The 21,197-nt window shown below is 48.4% G+C and overlaps 2 protein-coding genes across 2 annotated transcripts in view; one reads left to right on the forward strand and one right to left on the reverse strand.

Moving 5' to 3' along the window:
• Positions 1 to 1,055: 1,055 nt before the first annotated feature.
• Positions 1,056 to 6,887, reverse strand: TIMM21 (translocase of inner mitochondrial membrane 21). Its single transcript, XM_043444112.1, has 6 exons — positions 6,250 to 6,887; positions 4,335 to 4,397; positions 4,139 to 4,236; positions 1,833 to 1,906; positions 1,641 to 1,746; positions 1,056 to 1,537 (listed from the first exon to the last, which is right to left on the reverse strand). The coding sequence occupies exons 1-6, from the start codon at positions 6,548 to 6,550 to the stop codon at positions 1,445 to 1,447; spliced, it is 735 nt and encodes a 244-aa protein (XP_043300047.1). The 5' UTR covers positions 6,551 to 6,887; the 3' UTR covers positions 1,056 to 1,444.
• Positions 6,888 to 6,993: 106 nt separating this feature from the next.
• The window catches only part of FBXO15 (F-box protein 15), a 37,317-nt gene continuing 23,113 nt past the window's right edge, over positions 6,994 to 21,197 (forward strand). The window contains exons 1-4 of the mRNA XM_043444111.1: positions 6,994 to 7,630; positions 14,767 to 14,877; positions 16,658 to 16,762; positions 20,594 to 20,836. Coding sequence (XP_043300046.1) covers positions 7,503 to 7,630; positions 14,767 to 14,877; positions 16,658 to 16,762; positions 20,594 to 20,836 — 587 coding nt within the window. The 5' untranslated portion in view covers positions 6,994 to 7,502. The remainder of the gene's footprint in view (positions 7,631 to 14,766; positions 14,878 to 16,657; positions 16,763 to 20,593; positions 20,837 to 21,197) is intronic.

Genomic DNA, 21,197 nt, shown 5'->3' on the forward strand with positions numbered 1-21,197 from the left:
AATATGAGAGGCCTGATTAAGAAAATTCCAAGTACTGAGAATGTTTGGTAGCAAAACACAGATAAAACATCTTAAAACGGCTAAATCTCAAATATTTTCAAATGTTCATCTCGAGTCTGATTCCAAAATAGATGGAAAGAAGCTGCTTTGGGCATCTTTTTAATCAGTTCAGTCGCTCAGTCATGTCTAACTCTTTGCAACCCCATGGACTGCGGCATGCCAGGCCTCCCTGTCACCAACTCTCAGAGCTTGCTCAAACTCATGTCCATCGAGTCAGTGATGCCATCCAACCATCTCATCCTCTGTTGTCCCCTTCTCCTCCCACCTTCAATCTTTCCCAGCATCATGTCTTTTCCAGTAAGTCAGTTCTTCTCATCAGGTGGCCAAAGTATTGGAGCTTCAGCTTCAGCATCAGTCCTTCCAATGATTATTCAGCACTGATTTCCTTTAGGATGGACTGGTTGGATTTCCTTGTAGTCCAAGGGACTCTCGAGAGTCTTCTCCAACACCACAGTTCAAAAGCATCAATTCTTTGGCAGTCACTTTATGGTCCGACTCTCACATCCATACATGACTACTGGAAAAACCATAGCTTTCACTAGACGGACCTTTGTGGGTAAAGTAATGTCTCTGCTTTTTAATATGCTGTCTAAGTTTTTCATAGTTTTTCTTTCAAGGAATAAGCATCTTTTAATTTCATGGCTGCAGTTACCATTTGCAGTGATTTTGGAGTCCAAGAAAACAGTCTCTCACTGTTTCCATTGTTTCCCCATCTATTTGCCATGAAGTGATGGGATCGGATGCCATGATCTTAATTTTTGGAATGTTGAATTTTAAGCCAGCTTTTTCATTCTCCTTTCATCAACAGGCTCTTTAGTTTCTCTTTGCTTTCTGCCTTAAGGGTGGTGTCATCTGCATATCTGAGGTTATTGATATTTCTCCCAGCAATCTTGATTCCAGCTTGTGCTTCATCCAGCCCAGCATGTCATATGATATACTCTGCATATAAGTTAAATAAGCAGGGTGACAATATACAGCCTTGACATACTCCTTTCTCAATTGAACATCCTTTTATTAGTTTCAATTTTATTTCACAGATTTCATACAACATAAAAAAGCACTGAATATTGAACTCTATTTTATTTACATGGTGTAAAACTTTTAATAACAAAAATTTATCATAAAAGATGTTAAGTAGAGCAGAAACTCTGCCTGTGACCATTAATGCAAAGATTTAACATAAAGTATGCTCTATTTCATGATTTTTCACTCTAGGAGAAAATCTCTAATTCAGTTTGTCTAAATGTAACAACTACCCAGTGGCCTTCACTTTTATGAGCTTTACTCCCTCCTGTTTTATTCAAAACAGAGGTTGGCCAAGGCTGAAGATCAGAGCCTGCCACACCCATCAGGAAACACAAGCTTGCTTGTTCTTCTGATTGTCTCAGGATCGATTATCTTCAATGACAATAGTTCTAGAATAGGGTTCAAGTTCTACAAATATATATCGAAATTCATATTCACCACTTTCTGGGTTCTGGGAAAACACAAAAACATAAACGAAAGAGCATCAAGGCCTTACCCTCCCCTTGGCACTTCCCATGAGTCCCGGTTCAGGACGCCCGCCCCCTACGGCTCACCTCCTTCACTTCAAGATGCACGGTTCCCTGCTTCCCAGGCTCCGAGCCCTGGATGTAGAACTTCACTCGCATGTGTTTCAGCCCATCTTTTACGTATTCAATAAAGCTGTCAAGAAAATGAAAGAATGCAAGCCTGACTTCCTCTCACTCAAGCCTCCCGCAGCAGCCCCAGATCCCGGCTGGCCCCGATACCTAACGTGCTGCCTTCGGCCTCGTCGTGTCACCTCCCCGTAGCCTTTGACGGGCTCGCCGAAGACACTGATGACCTGGGGGACACAGACCAGGCCTGCTCAGTCAGGGCTGTGGTTTTTTAAAGTTTCCTGGAAAAATACTTCCTGACAAACCAAGTGACCCCACGAACTGCAGCACGCCAGGTTCCCCTGCCCTTCATTATCTCCCAGAGTTCACTCTAGTTAATGTCCATTGAACATTTTTAGCAACATTTACCCAATGGTGTCTAATACTAAAAGTTATGAGAGTAAAATGATACTTTAGTCACTAAACACACATATAAAAACAAATGACTATTTAAAGCAAACCAGATCGAGGGGTAGGAAACCATTATTCCTAATAGGAAAACACACAACGAAGTGGAAATGAAATTTTTACCGAACTAAAAATGCAAATATTTTGGAACATTTTCATAAAATACAAATTTGATATGAAAGTAAAACAAATATTGCTTTAACTCTGTAAATAATTGTTTGTTGAGTATCTTCAGTATCAAAATTTTCAGACATAAATAAAAAGAAATAGGTAAGATGAGACATATTAAAGAACTATGTAGTTGAAACAAATGGGACAATTCTTCAAATAACTCACTATAATAAACATGTCAGTATCAGAACACTAGAATTTTCTGTTTTTCAATCAGTCACAGTGCCTGGCAAAGAATAGACCCCTAATAAATGCTGACAAAATCAAATTGTTAAAATTTAATTATTCTTTGTAGAGCTCGTTCAGGCAGCAAATTAAGTTATAAGCTTGAAAACATCCCACTCCACATTTATTCAGGGAAGTTCTGTTTTGTTCCAAATGCTGAAGATCACTGAATGGCTAGTTTGTGAACAACACAGCAACTCTTCATCTCTTCCAACATTTAATATGCGACTGATCATATTTATCATGGTAGCGTGTAAAACGTGTCTCGTCAGGTACAATTAGGTTTCCCAGGAACTACAGTGGGAACTTCCTTATTTCCTGCTGAGTTTCACTCAGAGTGGCATCTCCCCCACGGCTCTCAGATCGCCCAAGTTCACTAAGAAGGAAAGATGTCAGAAACTGTTAGCTCCTGAGGCTTCCATGCTGACGGGCCTAGACACTGATGGAGCATGTGGAGGTGGTGCCCAGGGAAGCTCAGGGCTGGGCATGGATGCTGACAGACCTAGGCTGGCCTTCCTGCTCTCCCCAGGGACTGTCTCTTTGACATTACTCCTTGGTCTATACGAGAAACAGCCCTGCGATTTATGATGCTATATGCCATATTCTTTCAAAGTACAAGAATTAAGCTTTCAATGAATTCGATTTTTCAAAGCTTTCCACCCAGGGAGTAAGAAATCTGGGCCTTCACAGGCTACACTGCCTTTCTCTCTGTGACTGGAAAGCCCTATGGAAAACTTCCTTCTCGATGGGATCCTTTAAAAAAAAGAAATCAACGCGGCTTTTCTGCGCCTGCCTACTCCTGGAGTGTAGTTCAGGCAGGCTGTGCTTAAGACCTAAGATCTGGAATCAGACAAACTTGGACTAGGTTCTGGCTCTCCCTCTTACCAGGCTTCCCTCGTGGCTCAGAAGGTAAAGAATCTGCCTACAAATGCGGGAGACCTGGGGCTTGATGCCTGAGTAGGGAAGATCCCTTGGAGAAGGGCATGGCAACCCACTCTAGGATTCTTGCCTGGAGAATCCCATGGACAGAGGAGCCTGGTGGGGTACAGTCCATGGGGTTGCAAGGAGTCAGACATGACTGAGGGACTAACACATTCACTTTTTCCCTCTTGCTGGCTTGGTCCTCTTAGCTTTGTTACTGACTCTCTTTAGATGTCAGTGTTCTTCTGCACACAGGATAGAGACCGCACCCGGCAAGAGTGGTTCTCCTGAGTCTGAGCACAAGTGCTCAGACCCTGGGCAAAGTGTGTGGTGCAGACTATGCTCTCAGTAAGATCCAACAATTCCTCCTATGATCATGAGGTCATGAATCAGGTTTTTAAAAAGACTGGACATTTACTGCATGAGTTTAATATGCTGGTATAGTCTAAGCTTTTACAATTAGAATTGAAATGTCCCTGTATGGACCTCTGGGTGCTGCCCATAAATCAAAGCATTTCAAGTAGCAAACAAAGAGCTAATGACACAATCACAACCCAACCACTCCGATTTATTATTACATAAATTTCACCAGTCTCGGAACCACTATGTGACTTCTGCCCACCACTCCCCCGGTTACCCCAACGTTTTTTCCTCCCTATTGTCAGAGTCTGTGTAACTCAGTCTTGAAGACTAACCTCGGGATGCGATCTGCACTTTTCTAGGGCTTTCCCATATATCTTATTCGGACTCGATGAAGAAAAAAGTTCTCTGAAGATCGTGTAAAACAAGCCACCTGAAAATCACAGAAAAAAGAGATCTAGCAAAACAAGAACAAGACAAATGGAGAGTGAAAAAGACATTCAGGGGGTTTATACTTGCTGTGATTTCAACCTGTAATGGTGATTCCAATAAGCACCACTATTAAGTAGGTAAAATCTCTTCCAGCTTCTTTCACTGTAAAGAGAAAACACCCCTGGTTACACGTGTGAAGGACATGAGCCGGATGCTCTTGGCTTCACCATCTCCAGCAGGTGAAATGTGGGTTTGGGATACGGGAGGGGTCAGCGCATGTTCTGGAGCAGCTGCTGTCAAATCTGCACATCAGAATCACCTGAAGAGTTATTTGGAAAGAACAACAGCCGACTCTGGGAGCAGGGCTGAGGAGTCGGCACTTTAGGTACTTGATCTTAATGCCTCCTTAGTGTCTAAGATGAGGAAATCCTTTGCTCCAGTTCCTCTGAACCCTTCCACATGAAGTGGCAGCTCACGCCTCCCAGTTAAAGGCTAGCTCTTCCTCCTGCTTGAAGACCTGGTGGGGGCTTCCACCTTGCAAGACACATGCTCTGGCCAGGGTACAACATAACTGGAAGGAAGGAGGAAATGGGCCACCCCACCCCTGAAGCGGCCAGAGGCCCCACCAGCAGAGCCAGCTATATCCCAAGGGAGATGGGAAGGGGTGCAAACAGAGACCGGGACGAGTGGGAGCTGGCCTATCAGCACTCTCGGATCGAACAGTGAAGTCTGACAAGTAGCCTGGGAGCTGGTGCACAGCTCGGCTCACGCTGGGAAAGACGGAGTGAGCGTGGGCCACGTTAAGTGAAGCAAAAATGACAGCACTGCCACGGCGAGCTGTGGGTGTGGTGGAGGGGGTGTCACACACCAAGGCCGGCTGACTGAGGGGGGGCCTGGAAAACACTGCTCACAAGGTTATAGAAGGCGGTGCTCTGACAGCCCTGGGGATGGCCCAGCACTGAAGCCAGGTGGGAACAGTCACCGCAATGAACAGCTCGGTTTCTGGACCTGAACAGCTCTTCACTCCTGGCATTCACTTACCGAAGGAAGGCCCACTCCATCAGGAGGCACTTGAGCAAGTATAGATTCCCCTGGTCCTTCACCAGGGCGCCTTGGCCGTTAACTTGGTGACCCTATGCTGGAAAAGGGGACACTTCAAGGTCCACTGGACAGAGTCTGAGCTGACATCAATAACTAAAGAATCTCTGTGGTCCCTCTGTAAGTACCTGTGGTGGCTATGTAATATAAGAGCCTGGCATGTAAGAGGGTCACAGCTACCCAGCTGGACTTACCAGATGGTCATTTCCCTGATTTTCAAAGTATAACTGGAACGGCTATACTCAGTTGTCAGCAACAATAGTCCCTAAACTAGGTCCTTTGAGGTGCACTGCCCACCATACTGTAATGAGTAAAGTCCAATGGAAGCCTCTAGAACTGTCTCCCACTGATCAAAATAGTAAATAAAAAACAGCACTGCATCTAAGGGCCAAATGTGAGAGAGAGCGCAATTCTTAGAGACTAAAGACAGGTGTGGTTGTCCTAAGAGGTAATGGCGTGGCTATTAGGAAACTGAAATTAGAAATACTCACATTCAATTTTTAGTTGTGTGAAACTGGGGAAATAAGCCTTATACATACTACTGAGTCCTGTCTGAAAAAGTAAACGGTGAGATTCAAATGAGATGAAGTAACACCTGGGAAATCTACTTGTCTGCTATAAAACATTAAACAATGGTTAGGTTTTATAAGCTCTCTCCACACCAAAAAATAAAAGTTGAGAAAAATCTTACAGACATTATTCAGCAAAGTTGTATCAAAATCAGCCTTCAAAGGTGAGTTTTCAAATCTGGGAAGAAAATTGCAGGCCTATCTTCTCTGCTTCTGAACTGTGTTGAACGGTTCTACCTTTTAATTTGCGTGAACCGTTTATTCTCGGCTCTGAACTCAAATAAAGGGCGTTGGCAGCTCCCGTCACGTTTGCTGAGAGACTGATCGCTACACGGAATCCCCTTTACCTTTTTGTGACGTCGAGAGGACGGTTTCCCCGCCCTGACTCCTGTGCACAGACACTTGCTTGCTCCCGTCCTCCTTCGCGCTTTGGGGGCTCCGTCCTTGCGTCCAGATGGACCTCTGGGTGACTCCCCAAATACACCTAGGTCGCGCCGTCGCCTTCTGCTCTTGCAGCCCCCATCTCCACCTGGGCTCCGTCTGCGAGCAAGCTCTGTGAGGCACGGAGTGTGGCAGAAACCATGGCTTCCCGGGGCACCCGTGCAGCCTCTCCGTGCACCGCACAGCTCGCAGGAGAGTGCAGATCATGTTCCTGGAAGGCCGCCCCGCTCAGGGAAGACGCCAGCTATGAAGAGCAGACCTTCGCGACCGGCCACACACCCGGCCGGGCGCGGAATTGAGCGTCGCGTCCACACCGGTGACGCTGCACGGGCGTGTTCGGCAAAAACGTTAGCTCCAGCTGCGTCAATCAAGACAGAACGTCTCCGGAAAGGAGCTGACGCCCACTTGCCCTTCCCTTCGGCCCTCCTTTCACTGGACTGAAAGTACTAGGATTCCTTTCTCCGCTGACATTCACCCGATCCTCACCAGGCCCCTTGCAAAGGGACCTGGAAGGCCGCTAGGACTCCTGGGAGTGGTAGTTCGAGGGCGGCACTCCTGCCGGAACTGCCGCGGTGCGGGACGCTCAAGGACTACATCTCCCACAGTGCAAGGCGGCCGGGGCGCGCGCCGACGCCTCGGGGCTTCCCACACGCCCCTGCGCGGGCACCGCCCGGCTCGGCCTGACAGGAAGGCGGGGCTTTGTTGGTGGCGGGAGGGATGGGAGTCCCTGGCACTGCGAACTTCAGGAACTTTTAAAAATCAAGTTCGCGATTACAAACCGCCCGTCCCGGTGTCTCTCTAGAAGAGACCGTGCCAACTGGGGAATTCTCGGTCTGACTGTGGCCCTGCTGTTGCCTCTGGGCAGACGATGTAGCCTTTTCGTTTGGTGTTCTTAAACAAGTCGGGCAGGAAGCAGCGCAGACTACCCCAGAGCTAGCAGGTGGGGAGGGCGAAGCCGCTTCAGAGCCCGCCCGGGCCACAGAGTGTGGACTACCGTCTCGCCTCCGCCAGGCGTCCTTGGCGTCGGCGTCAGCGGTGACGCCGTGCCCCCGGAGCCGGCTGACAGGCGGAGTTGTCCTCGGCCCCGCCCCCAACAGCGCCTCTGCGCACGCGCCAGCAACGAGGGGGCCCAGAGGAGGAGCGTCGGCGCTGGGTATCCATGGCGACCGGACGCGGCCGGCTCCTGCAGCTGCAATGGCAGTGCCTCTTGGCGCGGCCCCAGCCACTTGGCTGCTTTGGCTCAGCTTTCGGGAGCCCCGGGGCTGCCGCGGGGCGCTCAGGGTTCAGGTGACTCTCCGGGGGTGGGGTGGGGTGGGGTGGGGGAGGGCGCCCGGGAGCCCCGACGGGAGTAGCCCCTCACTCCCCCGCCTCCCTTTCTCTTTATTTTCATTGATTCCGACCTGTTCGCGGGAAAGGTCTGGAAGGACGAAGAGAGGAAGTGTCTAAAACTTGGAAGCGTGGGGTTACCCCAAGTCACGGTACAAGTCGAGGAGCTTCCGTGGAATATTCTGTCTCCTCGGTTCATTCAGTTAGTGGGCCCTGGGGGTACGGGGTCGTGCGAGCCCCTAGACCCAGAGCAGCCCTCGCAGAGAGCCGCCGCGTGGACGCGCCCACCTGCGGGGGCAGGTGCGAATCTCCGCGCTCCCGCGCGGGGTCGCCGGCACGGCCCCCCTCCGAAGCGTGTTCCCGAAGTTGTTTCCTAATTCTGGGGCCGGGAGTCAACTTTTGTCCTTTTTATGACTTTAGAAAAGTCGATAATACTTACCAAAACATAATCAATTTTCTCTCCTGCCCCCAGTTCACGAACGGAGGACTCAGCCCCTAATCAGGTAACGCTGTTAGGCAGGCTGGTCTGGGAGCTGCACCTCCGCCATCAAGGCAAGATTTGTGTTTCTAAGCAGACCCTGGGTGGATGCCTTTTGTTAATAGACATCCCTACGTGCTCGCTCCCTGATTCTTTTCTGCAGTCTTCCTGTCCAAGCGGAGGAGGGGTGTGTGTGTGTGTGTGTGTGTGTGTGTGTGTTCTGGTGATAGGGGGCTTGTCTTCGCGGAGGAGGGTGTGTGTGTGTTCTGGTGACAGGGGGCTTGTCTTCGCGGAGGAGGGTGTGTGTGTGTGTGTGTGTGTGTGTGTGTGTGTGTGTGTGTGTTCTGGTGATAGGGGGCTTGTCTTCGCGGAGGAGGGTGTGTGTGTGTGTGTGTTCTGGTGAGAGGGGGCTTGTCTTCGCGGAGGAGGTGTGTGTGTGTGTGTGTGTGTGTGTGTGTGTGTGTTCTGGTGATAGGGGGCTTGTCTTCGCGGAGGAGGGTGTGTGTGTGTGTGTGTTCTGGTGAGAGGGGGCTTGTCTTCGCGGAGGAGGGTGTGTGTGTGTGTGTGTGTGTGTGTGTGTGTGTTCTGGTGACAGGGGGCTTGTCTTCGCGGAGGAGGGTGTGTGTGTGTGTGTGTGTGTGTGTGTGTGTGTGTGTGTGCTGGTGACAGGGGGCTTGTCTTCCCTCCAGTTCTCTCCGGGTACCCTGGGCCTGAAGGGTGGTCCTCTTCTGCAGTCACAGAAGGAGATTGGAGGAGTGAGGTGGGGAAGGGGCAGGGCGCAGGAGGTGGCAACTGCTTTCCAGAAGGAACTTCAACTTAACTCCAAGGACAGTGGCTAGCTTCACAGAGTGAGTGGCCCAGGTGTTGGAGGAAGTATCCCTGGTGCTGTCTTCATGTCTTATTACATCCCTTTCTTTCATCGTGAGCTGTTCTAGCTGCTCTGCATCGGTCTTCCCAGTTAGATTGCAGGGTGGAGGAATAGTGCTAAGGACCGTTTGCATTCTTGGAGACTCTCTTTTTGTTTGTAGATCTCGATTTACGGATATAGAAAGTCTGCCATATTATGCCTTGTAATAAGCCAGATGTCTGTGTTTAAGCATAGAAAAGGATTCTGTTACTAAGCAGTGACTAACACTACACGACTACTACTTACCAGCTCAACTACTTAAGGTGTATTTTTTTCCCTCTGAATCTCCTGGACTGTTCCGTGTCCATCCTGCAGGGATCCATTACCCCTTTTACCCTAGTTTCAGAAGCAGGGCCCCCCTCCCTAGGTGTTACGGTGATAGTGGTTCTTGAGAATAACTGTAAACGGGCTGCATATCACAAGCCTCGTGACACAATGGTGACAATGCCTGCAAAATTTCTATTATGTAGGAGAGAAAGACAGGAATTTAAAGTAGGAAGATTGAACTTTAAATCAATTTGCCACTGTTACTAAAATTAGTCTTTATATATAAGGCTTTGTTAGTGGGAAGCAGGATGATTGTTACATGATGAATCTTCTATTACTTTGTAAGTTGAGTGAACTTCTTGTTGAAATGATGTAATTAGAATGCCTGTAATTATGCCTGGCATGGAAGTGTGCATGGCAGTCTGTGATTTGGTGATATATAAATTCTTTTGGTCAAGAAAAGTCAGATCTTAAGAATGGTTATAGTCTAAGTAGGTGGTTATTTTTAATGTCTCAAGGCAGAAAGAATTAGATTTTCAGAAAGAATCACACAAAGTGTTTAATATGTTTAAATCTTTTTAACACAAAATATGAATTTGTATAAATAAATATCTTAAACTGTAAGAATATCACAGAAAGCTGTCAAGTTGGCTTAGTTTCTGCTTGGTCTAATTTCTTTGATTTATCAGATATTAAGAATCAGGCCCAGAAGGTAGGTTTTTAAAATACTGAACTTAATTCAAAGCAATCAGGTAAAGTTTGTCACGTGAAAAAAAAATCGGTTTTAAACTAAATGTCATCTTCCTAGTTATAAAGCTTAATGTGCACTGCTTAACTTTGTAGCCATACAGAGCTTTATGCCATGCGTGGGACTTCCTGATGGTGGACTATGTAGCCCTGTAGAATGTGCAGTTAGTTTATTTTATGGAGAAATGCAGATGTGCTCTCAACAGTAAAGTCCATAACGATAAGATGTATGGTGACACAGACGTCACTGTTAATTACCTCGTTAGAGCCTTAGTCTTCTGCTCTGGAAATGAGGGGCTTGGGAGATCTAGTTTAATCACGGAAAAACAAAACAGAAACAAATAGCCAGTGGGTAGGGGATTCCTTCTTGACATGGAAAACTAACATAATAGCTTTGGGGAAAATGTTAAATAACTGGTGGGTAGTATAATACATTTTTATAATAAGACAAACACTGATAAGTTACCCATTAGAATGCAATATTTGCATTAATTTTTCATATTAAATACAAGGTTTCAAAGAAGTTTTGAGCTTTCTGCAGGGTGTGCTCCCAGATTTTGGAAGACCTGGAACCCAGAATGCTTGGGGGCCTTTGAGAACAAAGGCTCCAGCCGAAAGGATGTCTTTTTGCTATGAAAACTGTGCTCCCAAACCTTCCTGTGTTTGGGCTTCTCAGTTTTGAAATGAGAACAACAACCCTCCCTTACAATTCATTACATTTTCAGTATACAGGAAATATTAGAGAGTACACTGTGTTCTCTCCAATCTTCCGGCTTCTATTTAAAAACAAGCACCACCAAAAACTCTGTAATCCCCTAATCTTGTGAATCAGATGTATTACCAGTTAATACCTTGTTATCTTTCCTTGCAGACTACTTTTCTTTGTGTGCATGTGTTTGGTTTTTTCCTCTGAAGAGAGAAATAGAAATATAAGATTTTGTAGTGTATGCTGATAGAATCTGCATTTTTGATCAATGTGTTATTAATTTAGCAAATATTTATTGAATGCTTTCTTCATGCTGGGGGTGTTGTGGGTGCCGAAGAACAGGCAGTGAACAGAACTCATGCAGACGCCCTGCCAGCACAGCCCTTCCACCCCAGTGACGGTGGGCGAGTGAAATGTGTGGTGTCTAGTGATGTGTGCTAAGGAAAAAAAGGGGGGGCATCGTGTGTGTGTGTGAAGTGCAGACTGGAGTTAGAGGGCATGGCTGGAAGATCTCAGTGAGATGGTGATGTTTGAAAGAGTCAGACGCGACTGAGCAGCTAGGCAGGCAGGCACTGTGTGTAGGAGGTGAAGAAGCCAGCCGTGCAGATGCTATGAACTTGTTTTTATGCAAACCCTCCCACCTGAGTTGCAACTGTCCGTTTTAACTGGCTGAATGTTGCCTTTTTATGGAGGCCATGGGAATGAACTGATCCCTGTCTGTTTCTAGGGGCTTCTTCCCTGGTGGCTCAGTGGTGAAGAACCCACCTGCCAGTACAGGAGATTCGGGTTTGATCCTGGGGTCAGGAAGATCCCCTGGAGAAGGGAATGGCAACCCACCCCAGTATTCTTACCTGGAGAATTCCATGGACAGAGGAGCCTGGTGGGCTACAGTCCATGGGGTCACAAAAGAGCTGGACATGACTTAACAACTAAACAGCAACAACCAAATACTGTTTCTAGTACTTTTCCCAGTGTAGGCAACTTTGAGATGAATGTTCCTGAGTGAATCCTTTGCGCTCTTTTTTTTTTTTTGCCTTGGGATATATTTCTAGACCTGAAGTTCTTGGCTTAAAAAAATACATGTCTTCGAAGGATCTCGACATTTACTAGGACTTGACTTTCCCTGCGCTTGGCACCAATCTGTGCTCACAGTAGTGAAGGAGAATGTCTGCTCATCTGTAGCCAAGCCAGCCTTATCATCGTTTATTGGGTCTTTGCCAGTTTGCTAGATTGAAACTGATGGATAGATCTATTTTACTTTTCTTTGGTTTCCTTGGAAAGGCCTAGGGTTATCGTTTTGATTTTTTTTCATCTTTTGATTGAAGAAATACATAATGGCAAAAAGCTGTTATTGCTTTTTTACTAATGCTTCTAAACAAATTTGTATTTGGTCAGCCACCACAGCAGTATTCATTTAAGTTATAAAATATCTGTGAGAGACGCTCCTCAGTCATCTGTCAATAGTATCTACCTGTGTACAGACTCTCAGACTTCTGGGCACACTTGTGTAGGGGTCTAAATGTAACCCAGTGAGGACTTGATAGATATTGTTATTAAATGGAAGAGTAAAAAAAAATCCTTCAAAGCTTAAGTAAGCTTAGAAAGCTTTGTCTCCTTAAGGTGTTTTCTTTGAATAAGTCACATAGGTCATCTAGAGTTTGCAGGATTGGTTAGCTGCTTAAAATAAGGAATGCTTTAAAAAACTGTGTGTGTAGTGTTCAACTGTGTATTGTGCCCGCCTCTTCCGTTCTTCCCAAGCTCATGTCTACCCAGAACCTGAGGACGGCCTTTATTTGGAATTGGGGTCTCTGCGGATGTCGTTAGTTAAGATGAGGTCACACTGGATCAGGGTGGGTCCTAAACTGAATGCGACTGCTGCTGTGGATGGAGACACACACACACGGAGGGAAGGCCGCCTTGTCAGGAGGGAGCAGGGGTTGGGATGAGCTCAGCTGCCATGAGACACAGGACACGGAGGACCGTCAGCGCCATCAGAAGTTGGAAGAGGTGGGGACGGAGTCTGTCCTAGAGCCCAGGGAAGGAGCATGGCCCTCCCAACACCTTGGTTTTCCTGTTTGGCCCCTAGGTCTGCGAGACGATACGTTTGTGTTGTTTCAAGCCACCCTGGTTTAAAGGTGCTTTAAGTCATGTTTGCTCAGTTTCTTCTGACTACGATTCCCTGGACTGTGGCCCGCCAGGCTCCTCTGTCCGTGGGCTTTCCCAGGCAAGAATCCTGGGGTGGGTTGCCACTTCCTTCACCAGAGGACCTTCCCAACTCAGGGGTTGAACCTACGTCTCCTGCATGGCAGGCAGAATCTTTACCTCTGAGCCACCTGGGAAGCCCACTTTGTTAAGGCAGCCCTAGGAAATTAAGACAATTAGGAAATTGTCTTTTACTTCTGGTTGCCATTATAGCAAGATCAGTGGACTTGAAGCTTGTTGGCTATGGAAATCTTTGCTTAAACAAAAATGTCAATAGAAGTATAAAAATTACTGCCCAGGTGGGATTCTCTGACTAAAGGGGGAGAGGGCATTGCGAAGCTTTCCAAAGGAGCATCTCACCCTGCCCTCTCTGGCTCTGCGTTTCTGCACTGGGCCAGGAAGTCAGGTAAGATGACGAGCACCTGACTGCCTCCTGCTGCATGAAGCTGGGATGGAGAGGCAGCAGGATCTGGAGCGTACTCTGCCTCTCCTGGGCTGAGATGCCAGCGCACAGAGGATCACAGTGTGTCCTGAAGGCCTGCCGTGTGCCAGCCAGTATGCTCGTTTCTGAAGAGAAAAGTCTAGCCCGGGAAGAGAAACTTGTGCTCTGGCTGCTCAGAAGCACCTGGGGAATCGTCAGGCTATTTGAGTGCTTGCTGGCATGTCCATCCTGGCATGTGTGTCTCCATGGCGGGCACCAGGTGATGCCAAGTCCGTGGGCAGCACCATCCCCAGGCCTCCTGAGAGCAGGCTGTGCGCACGGTCAAGGGCCATCCTCTGTCCAGATCTGTCCATGTGGACTTCATTCTTCCGCTCCCAGAGAGACTGTTGCCTTGACTTCCAAGTTCTTGGGGTCCCCTCCCTTTGCCCCCCATGCAGTCATCGTGCATATCTGTTAGGAAAAATGGGATGGGGTGATTAAACCTGTGGTGAACAGAGTGTATCCTCAGAGCTGTAGGGTTGGTGAACCAAGCGTGTGGATACCACATCTCTAGGTTCTAGTGGCTTCTGAAATGGTATGCTGGCTGGGAGGGTCAGTGAATGGTGTGTGTGTGTGTGTATGTGTGGCAGTGGGTGGGGTGAGGGGGTCACGTGTGTGGGGAGGGCAGGTGAAGAAGCAGGTTCTAGTTCTCCGCGGGAGAAGCAGCGTGTCCACCAGGAGCTGTGAGCTTGCTGGCTTTGTGGGCATCTCAGATCCCTGCCCAGCTGCTGTTGAGAACGGCTGGTCTTGGAGTGACTGTGATGAACATTGATTTTAGTGGGTGGGTGTTTGGTCCTCCTGCCGCTGTGACTGCCGGAGCCAGAACTGGGACCGCTCGTTAGCCCTCTAAGATGGGCACACCTGGGACGGTGCCAGATCCAGTTCAGGAATTTAAGTGTTTTTTTTTTTTTTTTTAACTCTGTTGATGTCAACTTTACTGTTTTTCTATTGTGTTATTTAAACTGGACAGTTGACACATTTTATCTTTTCCCTTTTTGTTTCCATTAAGTATGCTTTTTTTAAAAATGTATTTATCTTTGATTGGAGAATAAGTGCTTCACTGTTTCCACTAAGTTCTCCCTGTAGCACCTTTTGATGGGCTGAAGGTGTATAAAACGCAGGAGAGTCAGCCCAGCCTTCAGGTTTGCTCAGGACACTGAATGTCTGACTGCCCCCCCCAACCCTCCCCCTCCTCCTGTAGATGAAGTTTCACAGGGAGTGGTCTTTGGAGTGTATGAATCCTTTCTGTTTCACAGAGGGGAATGGACAGTTCACCTTTGTAATTTGTATTTTCCACGTCTGCTTTCAGAACGAGGCCAGGCGCCACGCTGCCCGCAGGCCCCGCTGCCCTGAGTCGCTGTGCCCGGCAGGACAAGGCCTATGGGAGGCCCCACGCTGGCTGCTCTGCGTCCCTGGACAGGTAAGGGGCGGAGGTGCTCTGCCGCAGCTCGGGGCGGGGGGCGGGGGGGCGTCATTAGAGAAAGTTTAGTGCCGGATACCCCAGGTTGCTATTTTGAGCTAAGAATAGAAGTGTGCGGGGAGAAAGTACAACGTGGAGAGCGGGCTGTGAGTCACCACAGCCTGTCACTGTCAACATCAGACTAGTTTCATGAAGCTGAACTAGTAAAAGTGACAAGTGCATTTAATTTTCCTTTTTAAAAAATGTTCTTCACAATTACTCACTTTCCACTTGCTAAAGACCCTTGAAAAAGGAGAAGGAAGATTAGAGTGTGTCCTTTGGAAAGCTCAGGAGGTCTCTGGCTTACTTGGCTTTCAGGATTTGGGGAACCCCTTTGTGTCATGTCAGGTTCCGTTCTGTGACCCTCAACAACAAGATCTTAGAAATGGAAAAAAAAATTTGCTATTTGAAATTGATGCTGAAATGCCTGTGGCTTCCTACTGGACTACCCGCCCCTGAGGCAGCAGCCGTGCACTCTGTCCTGTGCAGTCCTGGGAAGTCGGCGCCCCCAGGGACGTCTCACAGGGAGGGGCGCGGGCTCCCCTAGTCCACGGTGCTGCAGAGCTCGGATTCAAACAGAAAGCCTGAGTGCAAGTTTTGGACTTTTAATATCGCGTCGTAACTAGCTCAGGAAACAGTGTCCGTACTTGTACTGTGTTTTTAAAAAGAAAGGAAAAGTAAAAAAAGAAAGATCTAACTAAGGACATGGATTTAAACTTTAAACCATACGCTCTGGGAATTTTTTTGTTCATTCACTCAGTCATGTCTGATTCTTTTCAACCCCATGAACTGCAGCACACCAGTCTCCCTGTCCTTCACCATCTCCTGGAATTTTCTCAAACTCATGTCCATCAAGTCGGTGATGCCATCCAACCATCTCATCCTCTGTCGTCCCCTTCTCCTCCTGCCTTCAATCTTTACCAGTAGCAGGGTCTTTTCCAATGAGTAGGCTCTTTGCATTAGGCAGCCAAAGTATTGGAGCTTCAGCATCAGTCCTTCCAATTCAGGATTGATTTCCTTTAGGATTGACTGGTTTCATCTTGTTATCCAAGGCACTCTCAAGAGTTGTCTTCTTATTCCTCTCTGGGAATAGACTCTGTCATACAGCAATCTGATAGGAGAGCTAGAACAAATAGCGCTTCAGCTGATCTGTCCATGGATACCCTAGGGCCTTCTCTGAACTAAACGCTCTGCTTGGGGAAGGAGGCAGTTGGTGAGCTACTCACATGTGTTCTCATGAGGCTTCCAGTCTTGTGGAGGACCCAGATTAAAACAAGGAGTGGATTATAAATTGGGGTACGTGCCGTCCAGAAAGCAAATGGACTCTAATCCAGGTTAATAGGGTGGGATGGTCAGGCAAGACTTCTCTTGAGGAGCTGACATTTAAGCTGAGAACTGAACACGGAGATGAAAGGGCCTGGAGAAGAGCCGGCAGAGAGGGGCAGTGTGGTGGGGGGGTGGGGGGGTGTCGGCACCTGCTGCTGGAGCGGGTGCTGGGGGCTGGGCGAGGGAGGCCGCCTGCGGGCCCAGGGGCGGGGCTGTCCGCTCAGAGCTCTGATGCTATTTGCTTTCTGACATTGCCTCGTTCACTTCTCTGCCTGAGGAGGCGGGAAGGAGAGACACCCAAGAGCTGCCGTGGGAGCCCCGGGCCTGTCGCACAGAAAGGGCTGCTTGCGTTGGGAGATGAACGGCCAGGTGTTTTCTGGAAGCTGCTCTGACTCCTCTCCCCCCGCCCCCCCAGTTTGCCCTCAGAGGTCCTGCTGAAGATCCTGTCCTACCTGGATGCAACGGCCCTGCTGTGCGCCGGGTGCGTGAACAGGCGCTTCTATCACCTGGCCAGTGACAAGTAAGGAGCAGACTGTGCGTCGCTGCGTGCCCGGTGGCATGGTGAGGGAAGTGGTGAAAACTAGCAAGAGCTTTTGAACCATTTTCGAGAATTTAGAAGAATTTCAAGAGTGGTTTCAGACAAATGTCTACCAGGTGAAATTTTCAAAGGTTTTAGGAAAGGGATACTCTTTGCACGAACTGGAAAAGGTCTCACTTGTTCTCGATGTAGCTGTTGGAGAAAGTGGCCTCAGGCCTGTTGTCCGGGAGGACTCGCTGTTCCCCAGAGGTGGGCAGGCTTCCCCCGCAGCCTGCAGCAGCCGTGGGACCTGCCCTGACCAGCCCCGCTGACCCTGCCGGGCCTTGTGGAGCAGACCCCACAGGAAGACAAGGGAGGGGCTCCCTGAAAGCCGCCTGCCATGGGACATGCTTGGTGCAGGGGCACGAGGGGAGGGGCGGGGAGGAGGGAGCATGCCCAGGGAGCCTCTGCCCCGGGGGAGGAGGCCTGCAGAGCCCCCGGGCTGGTGGGGGGTCCATGGGACGAGGGGTGGAATCCCTTCTTCTGTGCTGTTGCTGTGATCTCTGTCGGCGGCTCAGAATGTTGTCTTGAGGCTGAGAAGTGGGCTCCCCCCAGCTTCTGGCGAGCTCGTGGGGTCTTGGCTGTGACACCCCTCTGTCTTTACCATCAGAAGGTCAGACAGGTATTGGTCCACATAGGAGCCCAGTGTCAGCCAGGGCAGAGCACGATGGAGGGGAACTCGGATTTCAGGGCTGGTTTACTTGGTGAGGGGGTGGGGGAGGGCTGTGGTGTGTAGACACACCTGCACAGTGCTCCTCAGCGTGGGACCCGCAACAGCTGCATCAGAGTCAGTGGGAAAGGTGAAAAAGGTATCGGACCCCTGGTGTACATTTCTGCAGATTTAAATTCTGTGTTCTAGAATCTGTGTTCAAAATTTTTCCAGCCGTGTTGTCATAATAAGAAGGGGACATATTCCATTCTCTAGTTGGTCAGGGTGGTTTTCTTATCCGTGAACTTAAAAAAGCTATTTCCTGTGTGAGAAGATATGTGTCAGTATATATGCATAGTTTCAGGTCCTGAGATAGTTCGAGAATGAATGGAAAGCAACTTTTGTGTGTCTCTTCCTTAGTGACCCTCAGAGAGAAAGACATTCTCCGAAGCAGAGAGCAGTGAGGCATTTTTCAAGGAGGGGGTTGAGTAAATGACCAGAACTGTAGCTCCTTGGGGGTTCTTGATTCAAGGACAGAGCTGAGACTGTTCAGATAGACTCCTAAGCCACGAGGTTCCTAGTCTCTGCCCCTCTGTCCAAGGTCTATGGGGTGCAGGCTCTGTGCTGGGAGCCTCAGCTGTAGTTAGGTTCTTTGCACTTTTGTTGTCGGTTATCTGTCCACCCCACTTTCTTGGACGTGGTTGTCTGTAAAAATCTGAGCTTCTTATGAAGTTACCCTCGTGTGTGTTCTCTTTTATGGAGGAGAGTCTTAGTGGGATAAGTTGAATTGTATTCTTAAGAGTTACAGTCTGATTTCACAGCCATACTTCATAAAAGGACATGTTAAGAACTGAATAGGTAAACCATGAATGTTCCTGAGAAGTTGGTGGTACTTTTTGAGCTTTGTTTGAAGAGAGGACAGGAGCCGTCCCGTGGCCAGTTACACTGCTGACTTATGGGGAGACGCATCACGAGGGTGGGGTCTCCCTTTGCCCCTGTTGCCTGGGGGGCAGCCCTCGGCATGAGCCCGGGGCTCTGTGGTGGGGGGGGTGGGGTGGGGGGAGGTGTCAGGGAAGCCTGGATCGGGCTGAACCTGGCTCTCTCCAGTGCCCAAGAAACACTGTTCATCAGAACGTTCAATTGGCCCTGTTTCCTGAGCAAACCTGAGGGAATTCTTCCTGTGCTTGGCTCACAGTCAGATAGCTCTTGCCCTTCAGTCTGCTCTAGCTTTTTAACCAGGTGGGGCATTTTGTGATTAAGAAATGAATGGTTTTGGGTTTAGGGACTGTCTAAAAGCCTCTTAAGCTTGACCTTTGTGTTGTATAAATAATGAAGTGGAACAATATACGTAATACTGAATATTTTAATTGTGTAGGATGTTTTTTATTCTCTTGAGGCTCCACTGATGGTGCATTAGGTGAGATACTGTGTGTGAAAGTGGTGCATCACACGAGTGTAGGGTGGTGTGACCAGCCAAGGGTGTGACGTCACCACCCTGCCCCTCACGCCCCTCCCCAGACCCGTGTTCTGTAGTCTGTGAGCGCCGGAGCTTGTGGAAAATAGAACGAGCCGCAGTCCCTGTGGCACACAGGTGGGAAGTTTGGGGTTCAGTGGAGATCTTGCTGAAGTAGAAGAACACTGAAGTGGAGTGACCTGAGTAAATCAGAAGAAAGCACGGACAGGCATTTCTGCAAATGGAGTTTTAGGAAGCAAGCATCTCCTCAAGGGATTTTGGTGAAAGAGCTCAGGTTACCTGGATGTTCTCAACTGTTTTGCATCTCAACTCATTATTTTGCATCTATTAGCCTATGTACGAAAGCCTATAAAATTATGAGCTGAAACATGAATACTTTAAGACAGAAACCTTGGAGTGAAATGATTTTGTGAGGGGAGAAATGACTAGAAAAACTCATACTAGAAAGCAATGTTGGTAGCAGGTAGGGGTCTGCCTGCCTGTTAGTTTGTTAGGAAGTCCTGCATGGAGTGTTGAATCGCTATGCTATCAGAAAAGGCTGTCCCCTCCAGACCTTCGCCTCCAGGAGTCCTGCCTCCCAGGCCTCCTGCAGATCATCCTTTTCTGCATTCAACAGAAATGCAGAGACAGGAATTAGTCAATAATTAATTATGTAAATTTCGCCCTTCACACCAGGAAACCGATGCTAACTCCTGCCTTAGTTTCCCTGCGGGGTGCCTTTCCTTCCTGTTGGAGAGTGTTGGCGAGGGGAGCCCCCGGCTCAGCCCCCATCGTTGCTCCAGACCCTCGGGCTCTGGGTCAGAGGGGTGTTGGAATTCCAGTGCCACGGCTGATGGGTGCTCTGGATGTGGATACGATTGTTGGAGCCCGTGTCTCGGTGCTGCTGAAGAGTCAGGGACAGGTGGGGGTTGAGGCGGTGAGGATTCAGTGGTGGTTCTGTCACCAGTGAACACAGACCTGGGCAGGGCACCTTGCAGCTGGGCCTCAGTCACATTGTCTATTCAGTCGTAGCCGCCACCTCCTGGGTTTGCTGGGAGGGCGAAGTGAGTGAGTGCTTGTGAAGTGCTGAAGTGTGCTCAGAGCTAGTGCTCCAAAACGTTACCTGTTGTCAGGTGTTATTAATCATCTTCAATTTATCCTCTTTGTGCAAGCAGTTCATGTTCATTGTTAAAAAATTAAAATACATGTCAGTTGCCATCGGCATTTCTCTCTCTGTGTATATACATAAAACTGCTTTCTGATCTTTTCAAAGACACGCATGTATACAGGCTAGGAAGTCACATTGTGTACCCTTCTTGCTTTCTCCTATGTTAGACCTTTTCAATTATTGGTGTAAGAAGGCAGCTTTTATTTGGGATGACACCAGGGTAACAAGATCGCTCATTTCCCTCAGGCCTGGGAAGCACGCTTTTCCCATTAGTATGTGTTTCTAGAGTTAGTAAATCTAAAACACTAACCTCACACAACAGTTCGTGTTGACACTTGAGCAGCTGTGAACGTTTAGCTTGACTTAGTCATGGAAATAACTAGATAACAGTTATTTAACTCATTGTTAAATCATGTAAAACAGTTCTGTGTTTCTCTAACATATTTGTTACAGGTGTGTGACAGTGTCTCTTAGTTAACACATTTGTTTCCTCTCCTCCCCCAGTTTTATTTGGATCAGAATCTACTCAGCTGCCTTTTCACCTAAAAGATCTCATTGGAGAGTTGATCCGGCAGAGAAGACAGACTTGTCTGTGAACTTACTGTCAGCAGGGGATAAAGAAGCTGGATATTGGAAGAAAGAGTATCTTAAGAAACAGATAGCGTCTATAAAGGCGGCTCTAGCGCGGGTTCTCAAACCTCTGCACCCCCACACAGGCCTCCCATTGAAGACCAAGGAGGCCCTCAGGTGGGCCTCACTTTAGCAAAGAAGGATGGCGTGAGCCCCGAGTGCTGTGTGTGCAGGTCGCACGCGTGGTTTACATGGGGAGGGACTGTTGGATGTTTTGTGGTCTTGTGTACCTATAAAATAAATGGTATTTTCCCATCCCACATATATGGTCCAAAGGTTTCACGTGGCCTGGTAGTCGGCTCTAATAAAGCGGGAGATGCAAGGCCCTGCTCAGCGGGCAGAGCCTTAGTCGTCTTCACCTGTGTGTCGCCGGCTCCTGGCACAGAGCAGCGGTTCCACGGGTGTCTGTGAGGTGAGGGGACAGGTCCCGAGGGAGCTGCTGTGGCCTGAGAACTCAGACCAGGCGTGTTCTGGAGCT

The sequence above is a fragment of the Cervus canadensis genome, chromosome 23 (assembly GCF_019320065.1).
Source record: "Cervus canadensis isolate Bull #8, Minnesota chromosome 23, ASM1932006v1, whole genome shotgun sequence".
Lineage (NCBI taxonomy): Eukaryota > Metazoa > Chordata > Mammalia > Artiodactyla > Cervidae > Cervus > Cervus canadensis.